We start from the raw sequence: 25,648 nt of genomic DNA on the forward strand, positions 1-25,648 counted from the left end.
ATTCTATTATTCGACAGAAAGGCGTACAAAATGTAGTTAGAAATTGCTATGTCCTTCAAGAATCTATGGGTTAATCTCGAGTGCTGTGACGTGAGGACTACATTTAATACACACAAAAGTGGAATTCTGTGATTCTATTTGCATGGTGGCTTGTTCTATTTTATACAATAAAATCTGACACGGGATGAACCGTGTGTAAACACTGCACCGGTGGAGTAAATATGATGCGTCTTCGAATATAATTTGTGAGTAGGCTACCCTGCCCGATTCATTAAAGTCCTAAAAAGGGATCTTTGTTTACGCTGTATCCCTCGACTCGAATATTTATTATAGACAATAATATAGTAACTGTGAATAAACGTAGATATCATGGGCATATATTTTCAGACGGACATATCACATAGATTTTGAGTATAACAAATCATAATATGAAGTAATGAATATAATGAATTTACGAGTGTGGTTTCAGCATGTGAAAGGACTCCATCAGGCTATAAATTTTGCAACATATTTGGCAATATTAAGACTTACACCGAAATGCCCATTATATTTACATTTATATAAGGTAAGCCTATTCTACATAATGATGATGACAATGATAATTATGATGCTGATATCAGTGAGAATGATGATGATGATGATGATGATGATGAGAATGATAATGATGGTAATAATAATGGATGCTGATAATTATGATGCTGACATCAGTGAGAATGATGATGATGAAGATAATGATGGTAATAATAATGGTTGCTGATAATTATATTTTTCATTCAGTTCAATGACATTTATTTCCAGCAAACAATATAAAACATGTAGGAGTACAATACGATAACAATGAGATCATTTTTAACATGCTGGGGCACATCTCTAGAACAAAACAAAGCAAAAAGGCACAAAACAACAATCAATCAAAAATATTCAACACTAATTAATATATAATATGCAGTAATTTATGAAACTATGAAAGATGAACAGATTTATGAAGATATCAAACATGGACAGTGGCATGATCGGCAAAGACAGAGACGTACATAATGGGGGCGCTGTAGCATAATGGGTAAGACTCTCGACTCCCAAGCGGAGGACCCGAGTTCCATATACCCGCCCAATGTTTACGTCCCTGGACAAGATGTATTATCCACAATGTCCCTCTCCACCCAGGTGTATAAATGAGCATCTGGCAACGCTTATAGGGTAATAATAAGGGCAAGGCCCTCTGGTAGAACAGTGACAACACTGAAAAGGCTACCCTGGATAAAGAAGACACTATGATGATGATGATGATGATGATGATGATGATGATGATGATGATGATGATGATTATTATTATTATCACTATTATTATCATCATCATCATTATCATTATATACATTAACGTTAAGGGGAAATTGACTATAATAGCAATAGAGAGAGATGGAGAGAGGAGAGAATATCGAGCATTATACTGCATGCCATGTTACGTGGTATTATATGGTGAGGCGCGGTATTATATTGGAAAATTGACCCAATGAGCCATTGGTAAACATTTGGTCTAATTAGAAAAGTGCACGGATGACAAATTATGAAAAAGCATACAATTCTAAGAGGAGTTAAAAGTTTATTTGATGGAAATTGGTTTTGAAATATTTGAAATATCCACAAAAACAAAAACAAAAACACACACCCAAAAGCAAAGAGGCCCGCCACTGCTGGTGGAAATTTTGACAAAGCGGTTTTAGGATAAATTCAGGACGGGTTGGGGAGGGGGGGGGGGGGGGTGTTTCATCAATTTAGTCAGCGCTAACAAGTTGTCAGTCTCTGACAATTTCAGTAAAATCCTTGGTTTTGATTGGTTGAGACGCTCTTGTCGCTCACTGTTACTATGGTAATTGTCAGTGAGTGGCAACTTGTCAGGGCTAACAACTTTCATGAAACGGTGCCCAGGTTTTAATCACCTTTACAGACATAAATACACTAGCACTAGAAGCTGTGTTGTTTTAAATAACTCAGCAATTTCACTGGAATTTCGTATTCATTAGTGGGACACATTAACAATCTTAACTTTATACGATCTCTTATGAATTCATCCGTGTTTTCAGTTGAGTTTAGTTCAGTTCAGTTCAGTTTATTTCTTCATTCCATTGCCAATACAATAAAAAATGACAATTATATGTCAGAAATCATATTAGTGGGGTAGATATGTAGCAAAAATTGGTTGAGATGCTCACATCCGGCGGAAAGTATGAAATTTTGCATGTAGGGGTATTTTGGGGCACTGATTTAAAGAATTGCCGGATCCAAGAGATCTATATAACCACAGTATCACGGGATCGGCCGCCATTTTGAATTCCAATATGGCCGCCATCACAAAACATTTTAAGATCCCTATCTTCTGTTCTAAATGACTTAAATGACACCAAAATTTGGTACACAAGAGCGTTTTGACATATTGAATTTGATGACAGATTAATTTGACGTGTCTGACAAACATCGAATAGCCGCCATTTTGAATTCCAATATGGCAGCCTCGACGAAATGTTCAAAATCCCTATCTTGAACTTTAAGTGACGAGTGACGCTGAAATTAGGTGCAAACAGGTATTTTAACATGCCGATTTAAAAAATGGAATAAGTTGATGTGTCTGACAAAAGCATTGCCCGCTATTTCGAATTCCGATATGGCTGCCAAGACAAACATCACGACTAACATTCACGGACGTGCCAAAAAGTGCAGCAAAAATAAAGCATAATGCACCTTTCACTGACGTCACAATGTAAATACAGCAGCGCGCGCTCAAACAGTTACAAACGCGCGCTCAATCAGGTAGCCTAATCAATTACAAACCCGAGATAGAGATTTTCAACACTCCAAAATGGCACCTATGTGGGAAAATTCAAATTGGCTGCCGTGCAGCTTGTCAGACATATCAAATAAGTCTGTTATTGAAGTCATCATGATCACCATGCTTTTATGTATTAAATTTCAATGGCCTATGTTATTCAGAATGGAAGATGAGATCTTTAAATGTTTTGTGATGGCGGCCATATTGGAAATCAAAATGGCTGCCGACCCCGTGGTCAGATCTCTTGGATCCGGCAATTTTTGAAATCAGCGCCCAAAATACCCCTATATGCAAAATTTCATACTTTCCTCCGGATGTGAGCATCTTTTTCACATATCTGCCCCACTATATGAATTGTTCAAACGCATTAATGCACATTATAGCCTACGATTGTATGATGAAACATACATGCATGGGGAGAAAATGTACACGATGTCAAGTTAAAGGTATAACTGTACGATAAGGAACAGTTCAAATTGTGTTTAAAAAAACATGTCGGGTTTAAAGAACATTATATACAATATTTTATGACATTGTAAATGCAGGGGAGCACCTTTAGTACGGATTTTCATTCACATACATCCCATAAAAACAATCTATCAAATATCTTGAGACGAATTAATAGGCCAGCAACGGTTAATATAGGTCTACGCCTAAAAACAATTCCCCCTATATTTTGAAAATGGCACAACCTTTTGGATAAAACAAGATGGGTTCAACCATTGCCAACGGCACGCTTTCTTGTCATTTTGAAATATCGATTTTAAAGGCTGTTATATTCACAATCAGTAGGGCCTATCGGTATATGTTTAAAAATGCCTTTGATATTATTCTTTCAAAATGATATCGACTCACAGTCATTTAATTGTTGTTCTCCTTCCATGAAGTCTGGTGCCAGATGTTGTTCAAAGTTCTGTTTTCTTTTCTTTTTCAGACCATAAGCATCATTGGGGAAAAAGCAAAAACAATAAAAAAAAAACAACGCAAAAAACAACAAACGCCCCGAAAGAAAAGTTTACATTTTGAAGTGATGACGTTGATGTACAACAAACTACTTGAAGAAACTGCTTGTTACATGTTTTAAGACCCCGCCCATTTCATCAAAAGAAGAAACACTACGTCCCCTTCATAACCCTTCTTCATCAGTTTACATGTGCTAACGATGTTACTGTTCGGTTCATACAACACAAATTCAAACATTTATTTCCAGGGATCATACATTTACAATCTGATTCTTCCCCACAAAAGTAGTTTGACAGACAAAAATATTGACTGTGTCGTCGGTCAGAATAGACCACAAGATAAGAGGAAAACAAATCGCTCGTTCATGGCTACTCTGGTCATGACCTATGACGTCACAATCATGGAATACTGAGAGCCCTATCACTCAGGGTGCCGTCTGATATTCAGGAACAACTTGTAGATTCTGCGAAATAAACGGAGAATATTGCACAAAATCAGCATGGATGCTAAAGTAGACTACTTGAATGTATCATTGATCTTACAAAGGTATGATATCTGATTTTGTGCAGTTTTTAAGCTAGGAATTCCAGCGTAAGAAATGTAGTCCGAAGTTGTTGCATTGCATGAACTCTGTATGTGTTGGGTCTATGAGCTTGATGGTCGACCGTACAGTGTAGTGTTTTGGCATGAATCAACACTCACAAAACATGCTCAAATAATATTTTGTACTCCCAAGGAATTTCAACTGGACTCCCTTTCACATATCATAATTCGTCAGTCATATAAGCATCGGACTTTGCCGGAATTCGGACGCAGTTTCAACATCAGGCGTCCTAAACCGCGATTATATCGTCCATCGCTGAGTCACTGTTCCCAAGATAGGTGCGCTTGAAGCCCACATATAAACTGGGTGCCGCTGCGGCATTTTACTTCGACGTGAAAGGAGTTCACCTTGCAGTCAACAACACGGTGCATGCAGCTACCCACGGCCACGGATATAGCACCGTGGAACTGCTCAGATTGTCCTGATCGCCTCCAGTAATATCCAAACAGCAGAATGCTGAAGAGGTCCGAACCAAACGTAGATGGATAACTATATTTCTGGTTTGTTCAAGGATTGGAAAGCAGCCATTGAACTGAGCCGAGACTGTTAGGCTCAGCTTCAAAAAAGACGGAGGTCTGCGGAACCAAAAGTGGCAGTGCAGTAGACGACATTTTACTTCCCTTCATCGGAAAGAGAGCAGCTCGCCAACATGAGTAACTCAATGAAAGCACCGCCACCAAAGAAGGACTCTCGTATGAGAATTCGTGCCTTCCCAGTACGTGTGGATAAATTTTACACCATTCATAGTGTCTGTATGATTGTTACAAGTGTAGAATCTAGATTTATTCTGAAATTCATGAGAAAAGAGAGACCATGGACATGACATTGTTAATGACATGTTGTTGGTTTACATCATAGTTGGGTGTCCAACACATCGGCACCCTAATGTTTTTCTATCAATAGAAATTTAAACTATCTCACAGTTTGCCTTCAATCTTACTTACATTTCAAGAAAATACTCTAAATTCACAAGCGTGCCTTAAAGATGTAATTTGCGTTTCCACCCTCGGCCCTCCAACCCAAGATTCGTAACTGCTTCGACCGCGTAGAGGTCTATACGCGTAGGGTGTTATTTTGACGCACTCAATTGCACCCTAATTTTTAACCGACACCCCTAACCTCTATTATTGACAATATGTGTGAAATGTATGTAAATTATTTAATGCTTTTCCAATGTGCATTTTCTACGGTATCATTGTTTTGCTGTTGATCCATCATCTTGTTTATTATCAAATCAGGTTTTTCAGTAATATTTGGACATAAATTTATTCAAATCCCTAGTGAAGAATGCAAAACCACTGCACGCAGTCTCATGCGTTAATGTTTGTTCTGTACGCACAATGCTATAAATAGAGGGGGGGTGTCGGTTTTAATGTACAGTGTCGATGTGCGTGTGTTGGACACCTACCAAGTTCTGGAAGTTGGTACTAGGGAAATGGCGAACATTAGAACTGTAACAATAGGCCTACCTTCTCAGGTCTCAAGAGTGTAGTCCTGAATTTGATACATGTTCGACTTCTACATGTAAGTACATTGTACATGATGCAAGGATCAAGGACCAAGGTTCAACCATGCGCAAAAGTACCGTAGTATTGGGTAAACTTGGCCACTAGCACCCTCATTACAAGTGGCCGAGTTTACCCATAACTACAGTACATAGATTTCTACATGTTGCAGCAGGCGGTCGAACTTTGGACGGCGTTGTGGTCGAAGCATAGGCTGTTTGCATTAGACCATTCTATTTCAGGTACTGTAGCTTGTAATCACAACCACTCAGTACAGTAGACCATATCATTCTCCCTTGGCATGTAGGGAAACATTCAATGTAAACATTTAGTAACTAGTGGACGATGTGATCTTACGCACCCACACATACAATGTACATTACTACTTGTACATGTATTACATGTTAAACATGCGGAGGTCAAGTGGGTCACACTGTCAGGATTGTGCACTTCAGATAGTGTGATGCTACTGTGAACCAGGCACATGCAGAATGTATACAGTATGTGATAATCTAATCTGATTTCACCCTTTTTATCATTTCATTGACTGAAACATTGTCACTTCACGCATTTCACTATAGAAATGAATTTTCAGAATTTACACTACTATTATGTACAGTTTATATTTCGTTTCCCAACATGTAAACTAGTATAGTAACAGAGCGATAAGAAAATATACAAAGTTATTGTAGTTTGGAGATGGAGATAGTGGTGGTGCTCCATGTTTTTAGCGTACACTGTACATTGCAATAGAGTTCATGCTGTGCACCGGCACAGCATTGTTGACTAATTGGTAAAGATATTAAATGGGTTTTACAGTTAGGGTCTATATGCAAGCAAGAATTTATGTTATGAATTGCATTAGAAGAATCGATAACCTTGTCAGGGCTGAGTTTCATTGTGAATGCCTAGTCCAATGTGTAGGTTTGAAGCACACAACATAGCACACAATAAACAAATGGCATACTTGTCATGGGGTGTATGCTAGCAAGTAATTATTTCCCCATGTTACTTGTAAAGAGATGTGCAAGCATAAGCACATGATGTGGTTAAGAATAAAGGGGAATGACAGGGAGAACATGGTCTGTTGCATTGTTGAAAGTAAGTATCACACATGTAGATTATAGTCATGTTTTGAAGATAAACAGGGTAAAAGTCTGCAGGGGTACCAGTAGTCAAAATGTGGGCTACCCTATCATTCATGGTCAATGATTTATGGATCTTCAAGCTCAGTTGATGACTGCGAGTACATGTTTGCAATCTGTTATAGTGGAGAATCCTATCATAACCAAATCTTCGATAAAGGCAAAAAAAAAAAAAAAAACAGAAAAACCCACAAAAGCAACAAAATATAGTTAGACTATGATTAGGAATGATCTGATGATAGCTAATGGGTCTTACAGTGGTTTGAGAATTCATTATAAAATTTGTATCCCTCTTTGTAGTGCTACACAGCCATCAGTGGTAACAATGTCTGTGCAGTGATATATTTGCTGTCTGGTAGTAGCACTGACTGTGTGTGTAAGAGAGTTGCCCCAAACTGTTGCACGATAGATGGCCGTGGTCTGTAACTCGTCTAACGTGACTTGCAAGTCGTGCTAATGTCTGCCATGCCGTGTTTGCATCAAACACTGCTCTTTGCCAGTAATGCAATGATGGATAGGTGATAAACTTGATGGCTTTCACTGTCAGTGTGCCAGACATGCACGTAAAGGTGCAGTGGCCAGAGATAAAAGTGTAAGTAACAGACTGCATGAAATAACAGAATGACCATGCATAAAATAGAGGGATTGCATGCCTATTTTGGGATTATTCCCATGATGGCTGTGCAGTATTTAGCACTCTGTAGGCCTACTTACTGGGGGGGGGGGGGGGGGGGGTGGAAGAGATAGGCTGCCTTGGCATTATCCATGTCACATTCACTGCTGATACTAAACCTTTTCCACATTGATGGCTGACACCACACAAATAAAAGTGCGTGGGCAAATGTGCACAGTGAATGTTGAATTGTGTTTTGAACAGTGAGGCGATGACTTTACCATGTGCTTTTCATTGGAGAAGAAGTGTCTCTCTATGATTTGGCAAGAAAAGTTTCTTTCTCTTACTGATGGTTTTGCTGTTTGGGTTTACAATTGTACATACATGTACAGTACTGTATCAACCATTCAACAGCTTACACGTATGGACTACAGAGTGGTTGTTCAAATTTCCTACAGTGTTGTATCATAGTGCAGATGATGTGTACTTGGTGGGCAATGAAGCATTCCATGGGGTACTGTATACGGAGATGGTTATTTTTGACATGCAAAGCTACAAATGCAAGTCTTGTTCTTCCATCTCGAAGAAAAAGTGGTACTGCATCACCGGTAAGGATATGAGGGGGGGGGGGGAGGGGGATAGTGATAGGGTCAAGGCCTGTTTACAGCTGTATATGATGGGCAGGCCCATGGAGTGCCTTGGCCATGGTTGATACCAACACAGTTGTCCCACAGATGTTGTAGAACAGCATAGTCTGCCCGCATTGTACACCTCACCACTCCATCAATATCATTCATGCCTGCTATTTAGATTCCTCGTCCATAAACATGTGGGCCATTAAGAGAAATTTGAGCCATGTAGGAAATAATCAGGAAAGCAAAGACTTATAATGTTCCAGTACATACAGTACTTGTACGTGATTACGTTGCTTATGAGGAACTCTGCACACATTTAGCTTTGTTGATGTAGCAGGGATATCTGTGTTGACATAGGATACAAAACATTTTTTTGGTCTTTTTTTAATACAAACTGCTTTTGCTGATTGTGTATAGAATGAAACAAAATGAGAAATCCTACCAATGTAAAGTTTTGTTTCCATATTAATCTCTCAGAATTTTCAGAATAAAAAGATTTCACTTTCCATTTTAATGGTGAGACGGTACATATTCTTTATATCACAGCAAGCAGTATTCTGGCTACAAAAATATTGCACATGTGTAATTGCACCTCCTGTGCCATGCAATACTTCATACACTGTCATTACAAAGCATCTGTAGTCATTCAGCTTATGCTGGTTTTCTGTATAACATCAGCTGAATTCATCCTTAATGTGAACATTTTTTTGTTCGTGCTTGGTGTCTTTGAACAGACAAACATGGACGAGAAGTACGTGGCAAGCATCTGGAACCTGCTCAAAAATGCCATCCAGGAGATCCAGAGGAAAAACAACAGTGGCCTCAGCTTTGAGGAGCTGTACCGCAACGCATACACCATGGTCCTTCACAAGCACGGGGAAAGGTTGTACACGGGACTAAGAGATGTAGTCACAGAGCATCTGGTGGACAAGGTGAGTTTATCCTTTCAAGTGGAGGCTTAAAGGGATGGTATAGTATTGGCGGAGATTAATGTTGAGCTTTTAACTTTTTGCGAGATACTAAGAAACCACATATCGTCGCTGGGGTGACAAGACCTTGTACACCTGTACAGTATCTGCAATTTTGGTGAAAATAACTTTTTGCATTTATGGTCAAATAATCGGTTAAGTGATGTCCTGTCCAAATCCTAGTGGTATTTCCCCAAAAATGAAGCCACCATGGCACATGAAAGGAAAGGCTATCCCATTCGGTATAGTGCTTTGGTCGACATGTTTTTTGGCTCTCCTGAAAATTTGACATTTTGTAGATACGAGGTCTTGTCGCCCCCACGACGATATGAAATGTTACAGAGCATGCCATTCATAGAGGAATTCAAAGTTTATTTGATAAAAATTGATTTTGAAATGGCTGAGAATCCAAAAGCAAAGTGAAACAAAGCCACCTTAATAACAGGTAGGTCCCATCTTTTATTTGTTAGTATCACTTTGTTTGGATATCTCAGCCATTTCAAAACCATTTTCTATCAAGTAAACATGTAATGATAATGATGATGATAATGAATGATAATGAATAACATTTATATAGTGCTTAATACTGATGTTTCTAAGCGCATCAAATCGGGGAAAAATAGTATATGTAACGTAAAAACAAAATACAGCATTATGTACATATTATGATAACGACAGCAACAACAACAACAGCAAAATTAAGGTTGTGTAAACAGATGAGCTTTCAACAATGACTTAAACCTATCAACATTTTTAGCATTACGAATATAAAATACATATACATTGCATTCCTCTTGGAATTACAGTACATGCTCTTTCATATTTCATATGAGGCTATTATCTCACCAGAAAAGTGAGAAACCTGAAGCCATGTGTCAACCAAAACTACACCATCCCTCTAAATGGAGGCACTGAGTTTGGGAAGAGGCATTAGGGTAGAGATGCTGAATGAAAAGATTGATTTGATAGACCTAAAGTCAATACAAGAAAGCAACCTTCAAAATGTCCACACTTCAGTTTCATCTTGTCTTCACAATGTAGCAAGTGTAGGTTCAACCATAAATGTTCATAAGAAAATAACATTGTCCGATCAACCTAGATGTACTAGATGTGTGAAAAACTAGCATATTCTTATAAATCCTTCATCAGTATGTAAACTTGGATACTGAGCCTTCCCAGCTATTGCACCATTTTTGTGGAATCAGTAACATGTCCATATACCACAGTATATATACATTTGTATATATTTTTTTTTTTGTTGCAAACATTGGATTCTTTTAAAGCTAATCTAAAAAACAGTCCTTTCCACAAAATCATACACATCTTTTTCTCCTCTTCCACAATGTGTCTCGGAATAGTTGTACTCGACAGAGGGTGCAATATAAATGTGTTTGCATTGTATTATCATTATTGTTATTAATTCTGCCCACAGGTGCGAGTAGATGTTCTCAAGGCACTCAATAACAACTTCCTGCAGACACTGAATGCGGCTTGGAACGACCACCAGACGGCAATGATCATGATCAGAGATATTCTCATGTACATGGTATGTCAGCAACCTTTATCTTATGGGAACACAGTGGGACCTGTATGGAGTCTGTGTGGAGACTAATGAATTGAAATTGGGAACATGTTAGGCTCTTTGCGATGATGTTCCATTTTTAATGACACTAATCCTTAGTGCAGTGTACATTACATGCGAGGGACATTGCATGGCCTGTACACTGTACATTTCATGTACAAACTGCTGTTTAATTTAAATATTTTAATTCTTTCATACACGTACATGTTGCCTGTTTTGTCATTGTTGTTGTTGTTGTCTGACCCCTACAGGACAGAGTGTATGTTCAGCAAAACAACGTGGACAATGTGTACAACCTTGGTTTGAAGATCTTCAGAGACCAGGTGGTCAGGTACGGGAACATCAGGGACCATCTACGGCAGACGCTGCTGGATCTCGTCATGAGAGAAAGAAGAGGAGAAGTTATTGACAGGTGATGACTTTGTCGAACTTTGAAACAAGCTACGATGCAAAATTAACATATTCGCCCCCTTCCCTTACTGTTGTGTCCTTGCAAGTTTTGATTTAAATAGTTTGATATCAATGTTAGCATAGAAGTTAGTAGAAACTGTAGATCTTAAGGCTATAACTGATGATTTACGTGAGATGAGTAATATGGGTGATAGTTGATGAAGATGGTGTTTGTAATATTCAACACATCATTGACTCATTGACATCGAGAGATGTTTGGTCTTTAAGTCCAGAAATGACTTGATGCCATCAATCACCCTTAGCTTGGAAGCCTGCAAATTGTCCTGGGGTCTGTTTCATGAAAGCCATGAGAGAGATTTTTTGCTCATAAGACACACCTATCATTGTGTGTGTATGTGGTTTCCAATAGTGTGTTTATGCCTACTGTAGTATTCTACCACCCTTGGTACCTACAGTACTACTGTATATTCACAGCAGTGGCCTTTCTCCCAAATTTGCCCACAGACTAGCGGTAAAGAATGCCTGTCAGATGCTAATGGTTCTCGGCATCGACTCAAGGTCGGTGTACATGGAGGACTTCGAGCGGCCTTTCTTGGAGCAGTCTGCCGATTTCTACAGGGTGAGTGAACTATCTGCGGCTCTAGTACGGGTGTGTTTGTGTGTGTAAAGAGCAACGTAAGCTCAATCTTTGAGGAATCTCACTGAGAAGTACAACTGTATTTCTGTATGTTCTGATTCTGTTCTCTGGTAGCATTAGGCTAGCCAGGTCCTGCTCTTGCTCTGATGTGTCTTCGATGACCTGAAGTTGGCCCTTGTACCAATGAGTAGATTAGTAGAGAGTAGATCCTTCCCCTGTGGAAAGTATACCTTTTAACGGATGCAGCCTGACCAAAAGCACACAAAGATGTACACAGGTCTGCCTCTGTTTGAACCTGAAACTATTTTGTAGTTTCGATATGGAAGACCATGGAGATATTTCCACACCATTATCAAGTTTCTTTGATAATTTGGCAGAGTAAATGATGTTTACATTGAATTAAAAAAAAAGAAAGATTACTTTCGGAAATTCTTCATTTTTCTGCAATTTTCTACCTCATGAATAATTGTTGAATCTGTACAGAAAGGCCATGCAATGGGAACTATAAAGTTTGTGATTATAGAGAGATGATCTCTACGTATGGTCTGGATGGCCATTCTGTATCTGAGTCATATATTTATACACATTAACAATGTGTGCTGAAGCTATATGATATGCTGCACATAGACATGTGTTTATGTGCACCATACAGAAATTGAGTATGATATAGTCTTCCTGTACGAAGTGTGTATGTCTACCTGCAGTAATGAGATAGGATAAAATGTGAATTGCTTTCTGCAATATTGTGTCTGATTGCTTTTTGTCACATGCCTATTGAGATTCAGCTTTGCTAGACTAACCATGCACCAACACTGGCCATTGTTTGAGGTCAGAAACTGATTAATGGGATGGGGTTAGATAGTATGTAGCTGCTGGCCACCCTACAGGCCATTGTATACAAGAAATAGTGAATGCATAAATTGTTGTGGCCATTGAGATGTAATGGCCATTCTATACAGGTGGCCACAGTGACAGATGTTGCTTTATAATCCATTGGGTCAAACTATCAAGCATTCAGTGAGAAGTAATTCACGTGGTGGTTCAAATGTCACTTCCTCAGATGGAGAGTCAGAACTTCCTCGCAGAGAACAGCGCGTCGGTGTACATCAGGAAAGTGGAGGCTCGCATCAACGAGGAGGCTGAGAGGGCTATCCACTACCTAGACAAGTCAACAGAAGACCCTATAGTGAAGGTGAGAGAAGCTAGTTCGAGGAGTGTACTCAGACATATTTCTTTCGGTCTTCTTTCTACAGCACTTATCCATCATCTGATTGTCTACTGTAAAACCATTAATTTTCGAGCACATGAAACTTTCGCAAATTTTGCTAGGAGCCTTGACTTGCAAAAGTGAATGCACACAAAAGTTTTTGTTTACGCAATGCATTGTGTGCCAGTTACCAATTCACGAAAGGTTCGTGCTGCGAAAAAGGCTGTCAAATCCAATACGCAAATGTTTCTGGCTGTACATTATCTCACAAATCTGTTCTGTCTTTATCAGTATGCTTGTGTTAATCATTCGTCCCTCTACCTTTTTTATATTCCGTCAGGTTCTAGAGGAAGAATTAATTTGCAAGCACATGAGGACAATTGTAGAGGTGAGTAAAAGGATTATCTGAAAAGATTAAGTTCCATTCTTTTGTGTCAAGTAATACTACTGAAATTTTCAGAGAAAGCTTCAACTTCTTATGTTTATTCATTTTGTCAGGATGCAGAGGTCACAGTAAAATTATAATATGTAAGTCTTGATTAAAGGTATGTGAGCATGTAATTCCGGATTTGTTGGTGACATGCTCTACAGTGATTCAACAAGTGCTTGATTTTGCAAGGTATGAGATAGAATATTTTCAACTTGTATGTAGACATAATGACTTTCTTATGTCTTGTGCAAACTTTTTTTGGATGCGTTTGTTTGTTTTGCTCAGGTTTGTGTTTGATTGTTGCAGGGATTATTTAGTATTGGTTGTAAATCTCGATTCTGTTTTAAAGTGAATCAGAGGTGTTGAGACTACTGCTCGTATTCATGTAACCAAATGTTTGTTATCAGAAGTATTATGATATAAGGTGGCTGTTTCACGTAGATGATCGATGAGAAAATGTATGCGACTCATTTTTACATTTAGATTTTAGGAGCAAATGATATCATAGAACTACTCTGTCTGTATCACTTTGTTGAAAATGTTATGCTTTATCAAAGCTGTATCGTCTTTCTTGCAGATGGAAAATTCTGGAGTAGTACACATGTTGAAGAACAACAAGAAAGAAGGTATGATTTATCTGTGCATTGTAAACTTTACATTTGTCAGCACATCTTTGTCATTTGGCCATTGGGTCAAAGGTCAAATGAAAATGCTTGAAATACTTGAAAATGGTTAGAATGCTAAAATTAAGTATTTGGTGCTGAAATTGCACTATTTTCTCCATATGATTGAAATCACTGAATGTATCCACTTTTTCAAACTTGGTCAATACTTGCATTATCAACCAATGATTTTGTAGGGAAAGATTTTGGCCATGGGGTCGGAGCTCAGGTGAAAATCATAAAATGTCTCTATTTTGCCATGTTTAGGAAGTGGCTCATAGTATTGTCCTGGAAATTGGTGTATTACCAGATGTGATTATTTACCAATCATGTGAAACTGGTGTCTCACAGTGGCAAGACGTACTTTAGACGTATTGGAAAAATGATGCCATATGACAGAGGCATACCAGTCGCCATAACAACATTTCTAGTTCTGAAATTGGAGTAGAACAAAAGTATTGTTGCTGCATTCGTGAAGAGTTTATCTTCTAGTTGAGTGTTGTAATGTAAAAGTAATTGCCAACACTTTTTGGAGACCTTCCTTCCTTTCTCTCACCCCCCGCTGCCCGCCCACCTTCACAGATCTGGCGTGCATGTACAAACTGTTCAAGCGGGTGACCAACGGGCTGGAGACGATGTGTCGGTGTGTGAGTGCGTACCTCAGGGAGCAGGGAAAAGCCCTGGTGCAGGAGGAGGAAGGTGGAAAGAACCCTATCCAGTACGTCCAGGTAAGATAATCAGCGTGGGTGCGTCCCATGCCGCTTTTCCCTTGTGTGTGTCACTGAGGCTATCCCTTCCTAGATGAGCTCACCGTAAGACGTTCGTAATGCAGAGGTTTGTGTTGTAAGAATAAGGTTTAAAACTGGGTGATGGTGGTGGTGATGGCTGTTGTTTTATTCCAAATATCACTGTCATATCAACCCTAACCAGGCCGAGCTTTTTGGCCTATTCTGTGGCCGGGGGAGTGTTGATTCAACCACCCCGTCGATTGCGCAATCACCCTGAAAATTGGCACATGCATTACCAGTCGCGTAATCTACAAAACTATGAAAGAAAAAAAAAAAAATTATTTTCTATATTTATATTAGTTTATATGTGTGAAATCATAAATTTTGCTATAATTCAGAAAAATAAAGCTAGTGGCATCCTAATTTTTGGTGACATTATTCCTTGTAGCATTCCTAACAATGTACTTGAAAAAAAATCTGGTATCAAAATTAATTTCTTATGTATTCTAATGTTTTATGAATTTCTTATATATTTCTTTGTATTTTCGTTTATTTCCACAAAATTTATTACAGAACCTATTTTAAGCATAATTATGCTAAAATTAGTTGATTTCAGCTATTGAAAGTGAAGATAATCATATCTTTTTGAATAAGGTGAGAAAATGCCATTTGCTTAGAGTTTGTACACAAAATCATGTTTTTGAGCTATTTTCGGTCTGACAAGCATGTATAAAAGGTCGTGCAGCGTCGTAGCGGTATGTCCGATTTTCGTGAAAATGGTGTCATAAGATGTGCGAGACTTGAAAGTAAAAGTCAGCGAGCGGCGCGGTCAAAAAAACTCGTGTGGTAGAATGGTCACGGAAAATGTCGAGGGGGGGTTGAATCACCCCCCCCCCCCCCGGCCTTTTTAGGGTTAATAAACTAGTAACTGAACTGATAAGCTCGTTTTAAGAAATAAAAATTCATTCAAACACCAGTGGTAAAACTGAGTGTGGCATCAGTTTACCCTTAGTTAATCAATACTTGTTAGAGTAGATATGAGCAAATTTGCAAGCAATGAAAAAAAAAAAAGAATGATAAAGGAAAAGAAACGACGCATATTTGCCCTTCTTTGCTTTGCTCTGATTTCCTTGTTTTGCTGTGAATAGCTGCGAAGGGGACCTTGAGTTCGTAAAAACTGTGCTTGTGTTCAATATGACAGTGAGTACACACTACTAAGCAGTGTTAAAATCTTTCAGACAATAAAGAACTCACACGGAAAGAAGAAGAATTTGCTATGAATTCGCGATGCCTTGTTAATTGTGTATGTGTATATTTTTTTTTCCGCCCCACATTTTTCCTTTTACTCTTTCCTCGTCCTCATTTTACTCTTTCCTCCTCTCTCACTCTCGCTTTCACTAATTCTCCATACCTCCTAGCTGTCTCTCTCCCCTTGAAGTCATACCAACACACTCATGCCATCTCCCTTTGTTGCCCCCCTCTTAATCTTCAGGACCTGTTAGAGTTGAAGGACAGGTTCGACATGTTCCTCCGAGACTCGTTCGGCACCGACCGCAAGTTCAAGCAGACCATCTCGGGCGATTTCGAGTACTTCCTCAACCTCAACCCCAAGTCACCAGAGTACCTCTCGCTATTCATCGACGACAAGCTGAAGAAGGGCGTGAAAGGGGTGAGTGCCCCGGAGAGGGTCAAAATTCGTCCTGTCGTTGGTAGTTATAAATTCATGCAGCCCTTGATGGTTGTCGATAGCCTACATTATGTTTGGTAACCAGCCGCAAGCTTGTGTTTCTTTCTAGACATGTGCCCAATTTTTTTAATGCACATGGCTATCTTCACCTGTGTGTGTGAATTGTGTGATTTTGGAATGTCAATTTGTCCTAAAAATATGGAAGAGGAAAACAGAACACAAACAGGCAAACAAGATGGTCATCATTTTTAAGACCAAGTTGCTGTTTATTTATTTGTCCGTTAATTAGTCACCAGGTTAATGATCTACGAGCAGGTTAACCATGAAACAGAGATGTTACAGGGGAGTGAAACCCAAATAAACATGTGGATTGAAAAAAATGCAGCAATATAAGTAGGACACATCAGTGCTTGTGTGTTTGACCAATGTTCGGGAGTGACATTCTGCTTGTGAGCAGATAAAGATCATACAGTGCACTCCCGTTATAACGAACATGGTTATAACGAAATTTCGTTATAACAAAGTAAATCTTCTGGTCCCAAAATAATCACCATAAAAGTCTATGGTAAAAGATTCGCTTATAACAAACACGGTATAGCGAAATTTCCGTTATAACGAAGTCTTTTCCGAGCGCCATAGACAAAGAAAAACAAAACAAATGTGCTCCGTTATTGCGAAATGCGAATTGCTTTCGAAAATTTGTAGCGGAACAAGCATTTATAGCTTCTCTGCATGGGTGAACGCTTCACACCACTGTGTGTTCGCTCTTTGTGTCACGCACAGTTTCTGAGGGGAACTTGCGTGTATTATTGTGATACAGTTATCTCATCACATGTCACATAGCTTTCCAGTGTATGATGAGTATTCAGCAAACAGAATATGATATATATATACGTGGTTTTCTTGTTTTCGTTATATATTGTATTTGTTCGGTTATAACGAAATTTCGTTAACGAAAGAAAACTGCCGGTCCCGAGCATTTCGTTATAAGGGGAGTGCACTGTATATAAAAAGACAACATGACGTGATGGGAGTTACAATGAGCAATGTCATAGACAGTGCCTCAGCTGTTTGCATTGCAGTGAAAGAACAGGAATAAACATTCACGGGAGCTTGTTTACACAAAAGTAAGTTTTATTTTTGAAGGAGGGTGATATCTAGCCTTGCGACTGATTTGTTCTGATGATTAGAAAAATTTAGGGTCATTTCATTCATTCATTTCATTTTTGTTTATTTCATATCCAACAAAAATATGATGTAGTCATACCTGCCTTAGTGGCCACCTGTCTGTAGCAGCCACCTGCTGTATACTGCCATTAAAAACAATGCTCCCCCCCCCCCATGAGAAAAACCATGTTAATGATCCTGTCTATAGTGGCACGTGTCTACAACAACCACTTTTTTCATCTCTCTTGGATGGCCGATAATAATATATACCATATAATATTTAAACCATTGCTATTCTGAACTGATCTATTTCTCTTTCTATATCAATATTTTCACCTTGTTTCTGTTTATTGGTTGTTTGGTTATATGTTTTTTTTCCCTATGGCAGCTGAGTGAGCAGGAGGTGGAGAATATTCTGGACAAGAGCATGGTGCTGTTCCGCTTCCTACAAGAGAAGGATGTCTTTGAGCGGTACTACAAGCAGCACCTTGCCAAGAGGCTACTGCTCAACAAGAGCGTCTCAGACGACTCTGAGAAGAACATGATCTCAAAGTTAAAGGTAAGCTTGCGCCACAGCCAAACAAGAATTGAGTACAAATAAAAAGAAGCTTAACAAAGTAACAAAATGGACAAGGATCTTAATGATATGTTTTTGTCTTTTACAGACCAACAGTAAAAGTCTTGAAAATGAAAGATAGATTTTCACGAGGTCCACAGATTTTCAGATAATGTGTCCTGTTTGTTGAAGAATCCCTTAAAATCAGTTATGCTCTCCAGCACTGATAAGGTTAAAAAGTGCACTCACAACAAGTTTTGATTTACTGTCATTTAACCCACTGACGACTAGTCCCAACTATACTGGGTAGATTTCTATGGGAAATATGTGTTACAGCAAAATTAGCACGCCCTCAGTGGGTTAATGAGCAATTGAGCTTATGAGGTCCATCAAACATTTATGCTGAGTAGAAGAAAGCCATAGCCTTCTAATTCCTATTAGTTTGAAAAACTTTCAGTGTGTGTTTGACTTTATCTTTCTCTATTTATGTAGAGATTCAAGGAGTAGAAAGAGTGATTGACATACCTACCTCTGTGTACCGTTACCATGCCCTCTAGCATTCTATAAGAATACGCAGTAGCAAACAACCAGACACTACGACGTTCATGATATATTCCACATATTGGCTCCAACACATGCGCACAAATACCACCATGCCATGTGTGCAAGTCATTAACCTGTTAAGACGGATTGATTTTCCTATAACACGTATTTTCCATTCACCCACCCCGAGAATACTCGGGACTAGTCTTCAATGGGTTAATAATGTATAAAGCTAACTGTGCGATTGGTATGATATTCATTCCTGCAGACGGAGTGTGGATGCCAGTTCACCTCAAAGCTGGAAGGCATGTTCAAGGACATGACGCTATCAAACACCTTCATGGACGAGTTCAAGGTCCACGTGCAATCTGCCCAGGTGAGTTGGATACTATTGCCCAAGTAATAGTTTGTGATATAGTAGAAGTGTCATGGTGGTGAAAGTGAGAGGAGAATATTATGACCCGGAAGTAGATTGTAAAATGGAAGTGTTGTGGCAGGGGAGACTTAGGGATGAATATCTACTGCCCAACTAAAGTAGAATGAGTCCTCAGGTGGCTTTTGGGGAAGATGGACAAAGTTCTATAGCCCGGGTAGTAGTTGATAAAATGGAAGTGTTGTGATCGAGGAGACTGAGGGATGAGAATCAGTGACTGGGTAATATCTTGTAAAACGGAAGCACCTTGGCGTAGATGAAAGATGGATGAGATGCTATTGACCAGGTTATAGTTACCAAAGTAAAGCCACGTAGCATAGATGATAAAAGTGATGAGATTCTATCGCCCTGGTAGTGGTGGTAAGTAAAAAGGGAGGTGTCTTACGGTGTAGGAGAATGGGGATCAGATTGTATTGCCCAGCAGATAGTAAAATGAAAACATGAGATAGTGTCGATAAAAGATGGATGAAACTCTGTTGCCCATGAAGTTAGTTGCCAGTAAAAATGAAAGTATGACTCTAGAGGAGACTGAGTGAGGAAAATCTGTTGCCATCATGAGTGATTAGCAGCATGGAAGCATCCTGCGAAAGGTTTCAGAGGGGCGAGAGTCCATCGCCCAGCTGAGAGCTTATAAAATTACATCCTTGTCAGACGTGTGTGTGTGTGTTTGTGTGTATGAAGGTATGCGAGTCCTGACCAAAGGGGCTTCAATTTCAGCATGGGCCGGGGCAAATGTCTTGGTCATAGGCAAGCAGCATCTTTTTGCCACAATTTAGTCCCCTGCACAGTAGTGGTGTCCCTGAGAATGCTTGGGCCAGCTTTTCATGATGTTACTTGTATGTCTCATGAAGTATTTTTTTTTTCCTCCCATAAATCCCAGTGTGACAGGTCTGAAGGATTGGAAACAGTAATCACTTTGTTTCTGGCTTTTGCACAGAACTAGGGGTGTGCTGTAACAGACGCTGTCCTATTTTGTTAAGTCAATACATTTTGCATTCAGTCTTCATTTTTGCCAGTGGTGTTTTGCAGAAAATCTGTAATCGCTGACTTTAGTTACGGGGCTTCAGCACATTGCCAGCCTAACCTGTATTGGCTAATCCACGCCATCCCAAGCATCCATTTGAATGCAGTGATCTTGAAGGGTGGGGATTAGATAATCATATAAACATGCCCTTGTCAACATTTAGCTTCACAAAAAAGAAAGAAAACTTTGATGAACTTCTGTTTGTGTTTATGGGGTATTGATTGCGGGTTTTCGTTTGGTACAGATCAACATGTATGGAGTTGACCTCAACGTCCGTGTATTAACGACAGGGTTCTGGCCAACTCAGTCAGCCAAGCCACAGTGCAATGTACCCACGCAAGCAAGGAATGCTTTTGAAGCGTTCAAAAGGTGAGAGTTCTCTGTGTGTGTATTGTCATGATTCTTTGTTTTGTTCTGGTTTTTTTTTAACATTATGCTGCGACTATAAAGTTGAGCCGTGTTTATATTTGTCTGATAGTAAACAGCGTTAAGTATCTCAAAGAAAGTTTGTATTGATGTGCATGACCAAATGCAGCTGAACTGAAAATCTTGAGACTTGCAGGTCTTAGGGTGCGTTTATGCTTCCATTTTGGGGGCCAAAATCAGGCTTTTGAAACGTGATTAGTGCAAAACGCGGTTGCGTTCATGCTCATTTCGATAGAAACGCTGATTCAAAACGCCCTTCCAAAACGCACAAAAAGGTGCGTTTACGATCAGCGTTTCTGACTAATCACGTTTGATGGGGAAGAATAAATGCAACAGCGTTTCTATACGCGTTTAGAATGACGTCATCTAAACGCCTTTCCGGTTCACGTGAAAAAAAGCGCTCGCCAGGCCAGCCAGCTACCCTGGCCTGTGCAATTTTCCCATGTACTGTGCATACGCATGTCTTTCCCAGCTGCTCTCCCAGGCCAGGCCACCGATCACAGCGCGCGCCCCAATTTGACCTGCCTCTGCTGAGGTCAGCGAAGCAATCGCAAACGCTCTTTCCAAGGCTCGAAGAAAGTGAGCATAAACAGTGCTCCCGTGAACGGTGTTTTGAATCAGCGTTTTGAATCAGTGTTTCAAAACGCTGATTCTGCCTTCGCAAATTGAGCATAAACACACCCATAGAACCAAGGCTGCCGATCCAGGTTTCATATTTCAAGCAATAATTAGGAAGCATGTGGAGAAATCTCTGCATGGAATATGAATTGTGATTGATACTTTACCCTGTTAACTTGGGAGCATGATATTTTGTTTACACAGGTGAGATTGTATTTGGAACTCAAGGTGTATTCTAACTTTTTTTTTTTTTTCAGTCCATTATGACTACAAATAAACAAAATTGTTTCTTTTGGCAATATAGTGTATATTCATGCTTTAGAAATAAACATATTGGCTTTATTCAGCTCTATTATCAGCAGTTCACATTACTGCACCATCAATGCAACATCAGTCAGGGTGCTACATAAGCACTTGCCCGATTGCCAGGGGCAAGTGAAAATCAAAGTCGGGCAAGTGTTTTGGAACAATGAGAAAAAAATTCTTGCCCGAATAGGGCAAGCAGAATGTTTTGAAGCCAGCTTTTTTTTCACTTTTCCACCTTTCAAACCCACGAAGCCAGCCAAACAGAAGCCCAAGGATAATGACTGTTAAGTGATCAATACAAAGCACTGAAATTACATTTTAGCACTATCCAACATTTTGCAAGTAATACCAACACTCGATCGAACCGAGTTTGTTTCTCCAATGTGTCAAGCCCTTGGCTTACATGATGTACAAGTAATTTTCTTTATTTCGTTTTCTGATATTTTTGTACTTTCTATTTGGGCAAGTAAAATTCATGTTCGGGCAAGTGTTCTGCAACAATTTAAAGATCTGCAGCTTGCCCGACTGGGCAAGTGGTAAAAAAAAAGCTATGTAGCACCCTGCATCCGTGCAAGTTTTTCATTTGGACAGAAAGTGTACAACTCTCCCATTTTACTTTGAAATGATGATCAATTTTCTCCAATATAGTGCAAGAGTGAGTGATAATGTAAAAGAAGGGAATTTAAAGATCATTGCTTAACCTTGCTTGCTGATTGGTATGTCCACTGGAATGCCTGCCTCCCACCCCCCCCCCCCACCCCGCACCCAGATTTGCATGGATGTTTGGAAACTCATTGACCATGAATAGAGATTACCAAATCCCCGTAATCCCCATTGTATAGGAATGGCCTTCATGATGGACTGAAGCACACTGATGCACCTAACTAGGCTTGCCAACTTACAAGTAGTTCAAATTTTGAGAGGTTTCTGAATGTTGATTTTAGTAACATACAATAAAAATGCATGGCAAGATAAGCTCAATGCCTGGGTACACAAGGACTTAAAGTAACAGGTCAGCCGTCACTAAATGGTTGATGTTTTCTCGTATTGCCCTTGTTAATGACTTAACATTGTTTGCTTTAAGTCAAGCAGTCAAATCATATCTTCTATATTTTTTTCCTTTACCATCCTGTACAGGTTCTATCTAACAAAGCACACAGGCAGACAAATATCCTTACAACCCCAGCTAGGCTCAGCGGATTTACACGCAACTTTCTTTGGGGCCAAGAAGGTGAGAGTACGTTGTCAAAATAGCAGCTTTCTTTGTATTCTTGAGTTGGTTTGCTTTTTTTTTTTTTTTTTTTTTTTTGGCTGAGTTACGTATTTATTGCAGTGGTGAGGAGTGCATTTTAGGAGAACTGGTCAGTTACTGCTTTGAGCTACAGAATGATGTAATGCTACACCTTACCAATTACAAGTCTTGTGTATATATCCTTCTAGAGCTGCACTAAGTAGCAGTGATAGTGTATCCAGTCAGGAGAGTGTGACTTGGTATAGTGACCGTTCTCATGCTAGGATGTGCAGCAATAATGTCATATACAATGAAAATACTGAACTAAAGGTCAACATGTTAAGTAGTGCTGTTGATATTTTCGAACCGACTAGGAAAAGTAAGTGTTACTCTAGGTCATTACCAATGGTAATGTTTATATTTACATTGTGTTCTTGCAATCAAGATTCGCTTAGAAGTTGATTGTATGTGCTTGCATGCTATCTTTGTGCTGAGTTCATATTTTCATGGGTGATACTGTAATGAGCACACTTGAGCAAATTGCCATAAAGAGACGTATGAAGATGATGACGGAAATGAATTTTGCCAGATACATGATATGACCAGGGTTTAGTCGATTCCACAAAGCACCATAAAAAATAAAATGATTACTTGGTAGTTAAGTCATAAATGCAGATGTCAAGACTCCTAAGAAGGGGTGCGTCATGTTCTCTGTCCGCCGGTAGGAGGGGGGCAAGAGTGAGGAGAGGAGGCACATCATCCAGGTGTCCACCTACCAGATGTGCGTGCTAATGCTCTTCAACGTCAAGGAGCAGTGGACGTACGAGGAGATGTGCTCCGAGACGGACATCCCCAGCAAGGACCTGATCCGGGCCCTGCAGTCCCTGGCCCTGGGCAAGCCCACCCAGCGCATCCTGGTCAAGGAACCCAAGGGCAAGGAGATTGGTGAGTGGTGGTCAGGAGTGAAAGGAAGGTGGGGGGGGGGGGGGAGAGGAGAAAAGGAGCAAACGAGCAAAAGTGGATGAAATAATGGTGATAAGTTTGATTGATTATACAACTGCAAGCTTGTTACAGAGATGATATAGTTACTGGTTGAGATGGGGCTTCACCATTTTTGTGATGTAATGATAAACCTCTTATAAAATATGAAAGAGCATACAATTCTAAAAGGAATTCAAAATTTATTTGATGAAAATTGGTTTCGAAATGTCTGAGATATCCCCCCAAAAAGAGGTTCTAATAAAAGTTGGTACCCACAAGGTATGACCCACAAGGTGGGACCCACCTTTTATTATGCCTCCGCCAACGAAGTGGCCAGAGGCATTTTGTTTTCAGGTCGTCCGTCCGTCCGTCCCGTTTTGTTTTTGTCGATATCTCAAGAACCGTGTGGTGGTTTTACATCAAACTTGGTATGAGGGTATATCCTGGGGGGATAATACTTTGTTTGGATTTTAGGGTCATGGGGTCAAAGGTCAAAGGTCACAAGTTATTTTGTGAAAAAAAAGGTTGAAAATTCATGTTTTTCTCCATATCTCGCAAATGGTTCAAGGTATCTTCATGGAACTTAGTATATATGCTTGTTCCAATGGGCAGTGATTATCTACGGAAGTTGGGGGTCATGGTTCAAAGGTCAGGGGTCAAGGTCAACTCCTCAAAATATCACTACTTTCCTTATATTTATGCAATGCCTGAAGGTTTGGGTTTTTTTTTTACTTGATATATGCATGTATTACCCGATATATATTCTGTGGGAAGTTTCTTGCCAAAAGGTCAAAGGTCCAAAGGTCAAGTGAAAGTGTTGAATTGCACTTTTTCCTCCATATCTCAAAAGTAACTCAAGGTATCATCATGAAACTTACATATTTATGCATGTTCAACCTAACAGTGATTCTCTTTGGAACTGTGAGGTCAAAGGTCAAGGGCCAGGTTTAGATAATGCTATTTTCCTATTTAATACTGAAATTATACTTTTTCTCAATACCTTGAAAATTACTCAATGCATAAACTTATAAAAGGGTCAAAAGTCAAGTAAAAATCCTCAGTTCCCCAAATACCTGCACTCTGACATTTTAATCATTCATCCAATTGAACCAAGTTCTAGGAAAGTGAACATTCGGCACATTTGTGGCAAACTTGTCATTTTAATATTTTGCCAGTTGTATGAAACTGTCATCACACATTGTCAAGACATTGTACTATAGACCTATTATGAGAACCATGCATTATGGCGGAGGCATATCAGTCGTCGTAGCGATATATCTAGTTAGGACCACTTTGTTTTACTTTGGTTTGGATATGTCAGCCATTTCAAAACTATTTTTTTTTTATAATTATCGCATAAAAAGGTTAAAATCTGAACCCCCCCCATCTCAACCAAAACTATACCATCCCTTTAACCCTAACTTACCTGGGGGGGGGGGGGGGGGGGGGCATAATGGCCCCCCCCCCTCGACGAATTCGACGACTATTCCGCCGTGCAAAATTTTTTTACCGCGCCACTCACTGACTTTTTACTTTCAAGTCTCGCGCAACTTTTGAGACCAAATTTGTCGCGCCCGGGCATACCGTTCCGAAGCCACGCCCCTTCAAAAAATTTTCGGCAACCCCAAAATTGCTCAAAAACGTGATTTTATGGACAAAGTCAATACAAATTGTGTTTTTTTCAATTAATTCATATAAAGATTCATATTTTTAATTTTGATGGCTGAAATAAATTTATTTTAGTATAATTATGCTCCTAAAG

At 39.5% G+C, this 25,648-nt stretch overlaps 1 protein-coding gene across 1 annotated transcript in view; it reads left to right on the forward strand.

Moving 5' to 3' along the window:
• Window positions 1–4,448: 4,448 nt before the first annotated feature.
• The window catches only part of LOC139727656 (cullin-3-B-like), a 30,598-nt gene continuing 9,398 nt past the window's right edge, over window positions 4,449–25,648 (forward strand). Inside the window, exons 1-15 of the mRNA XM_071638635.1 lie at window positions 4,449–5,106; window positions 9,024–9,221; window positions 10,690–10,803; window positions 11,091–11,251; window positions 11,755–11,869; window positions 12,948–13,079; window positions 13,435–13,482; window positions 14,102–14,150; window positions 14,769–14,914; window positions 16,407–16,583; window positions 18,157–18,327; window positions 19,136–19,243; window positions 20,569–20,693; window positions 22,812–22,905; window positions 23,631–23,850. Coding sequence (XP_071494736.1) covers window positions 5,041–5,106; window positions 9,024–9,221; window positions 10,690–10,803; window positions 11,091–11,251; window positions 11,755–11,869; window positions 12,948–13,079; window positions 13,435–13,482; window positions 14,102–14,150; window positions 14,769–14,914; window positions 16,407–16,583; window positions 18,157–18,327; window positions 19,136–19,243; window positions 20,569–20,693; window positions 22,812–22,905; window positions 23,631–23,850 — 1,924 coding nt within the window. The 5' untranslated portion in view covers window positions 4,449–5,040. The remainder of the gene's footprint in view (window positions 5,107–9,023; window positions 9,222–10,689; window positions 10,804–11,090; window positions 11,252–11,754; window positions 11,870–12,947; window positions 13,080–13,434; window positions 13,483–14,101; window positions 14,151–14,768; window positions 14,915–16,406; window positions 16,584–18,156; window positions 18,328–19,135; window positions 19,244–20,568; window positions 20,694–22,811; window positions 22,906–23,630; window positions 23,851–25,648) is intronic.

Source organism: Diadema antillarum, unplaced genomic scaffold (genome assembly GCF_040938485.1).
Source record: "Diadema antillarum isolate AM-2024a unplaced genomic scaffold, OU_Dant_1.0 seq00000139_RagTag, whole genome shotgun sequence".
Classification (NCBI taxonomy): domain Eukaryota; kingdom Metazoa; phylum Echinodermata; class Echinoidea; order Diadematoida; family Diadematidae; genus Diadema; species Diadema antillarum.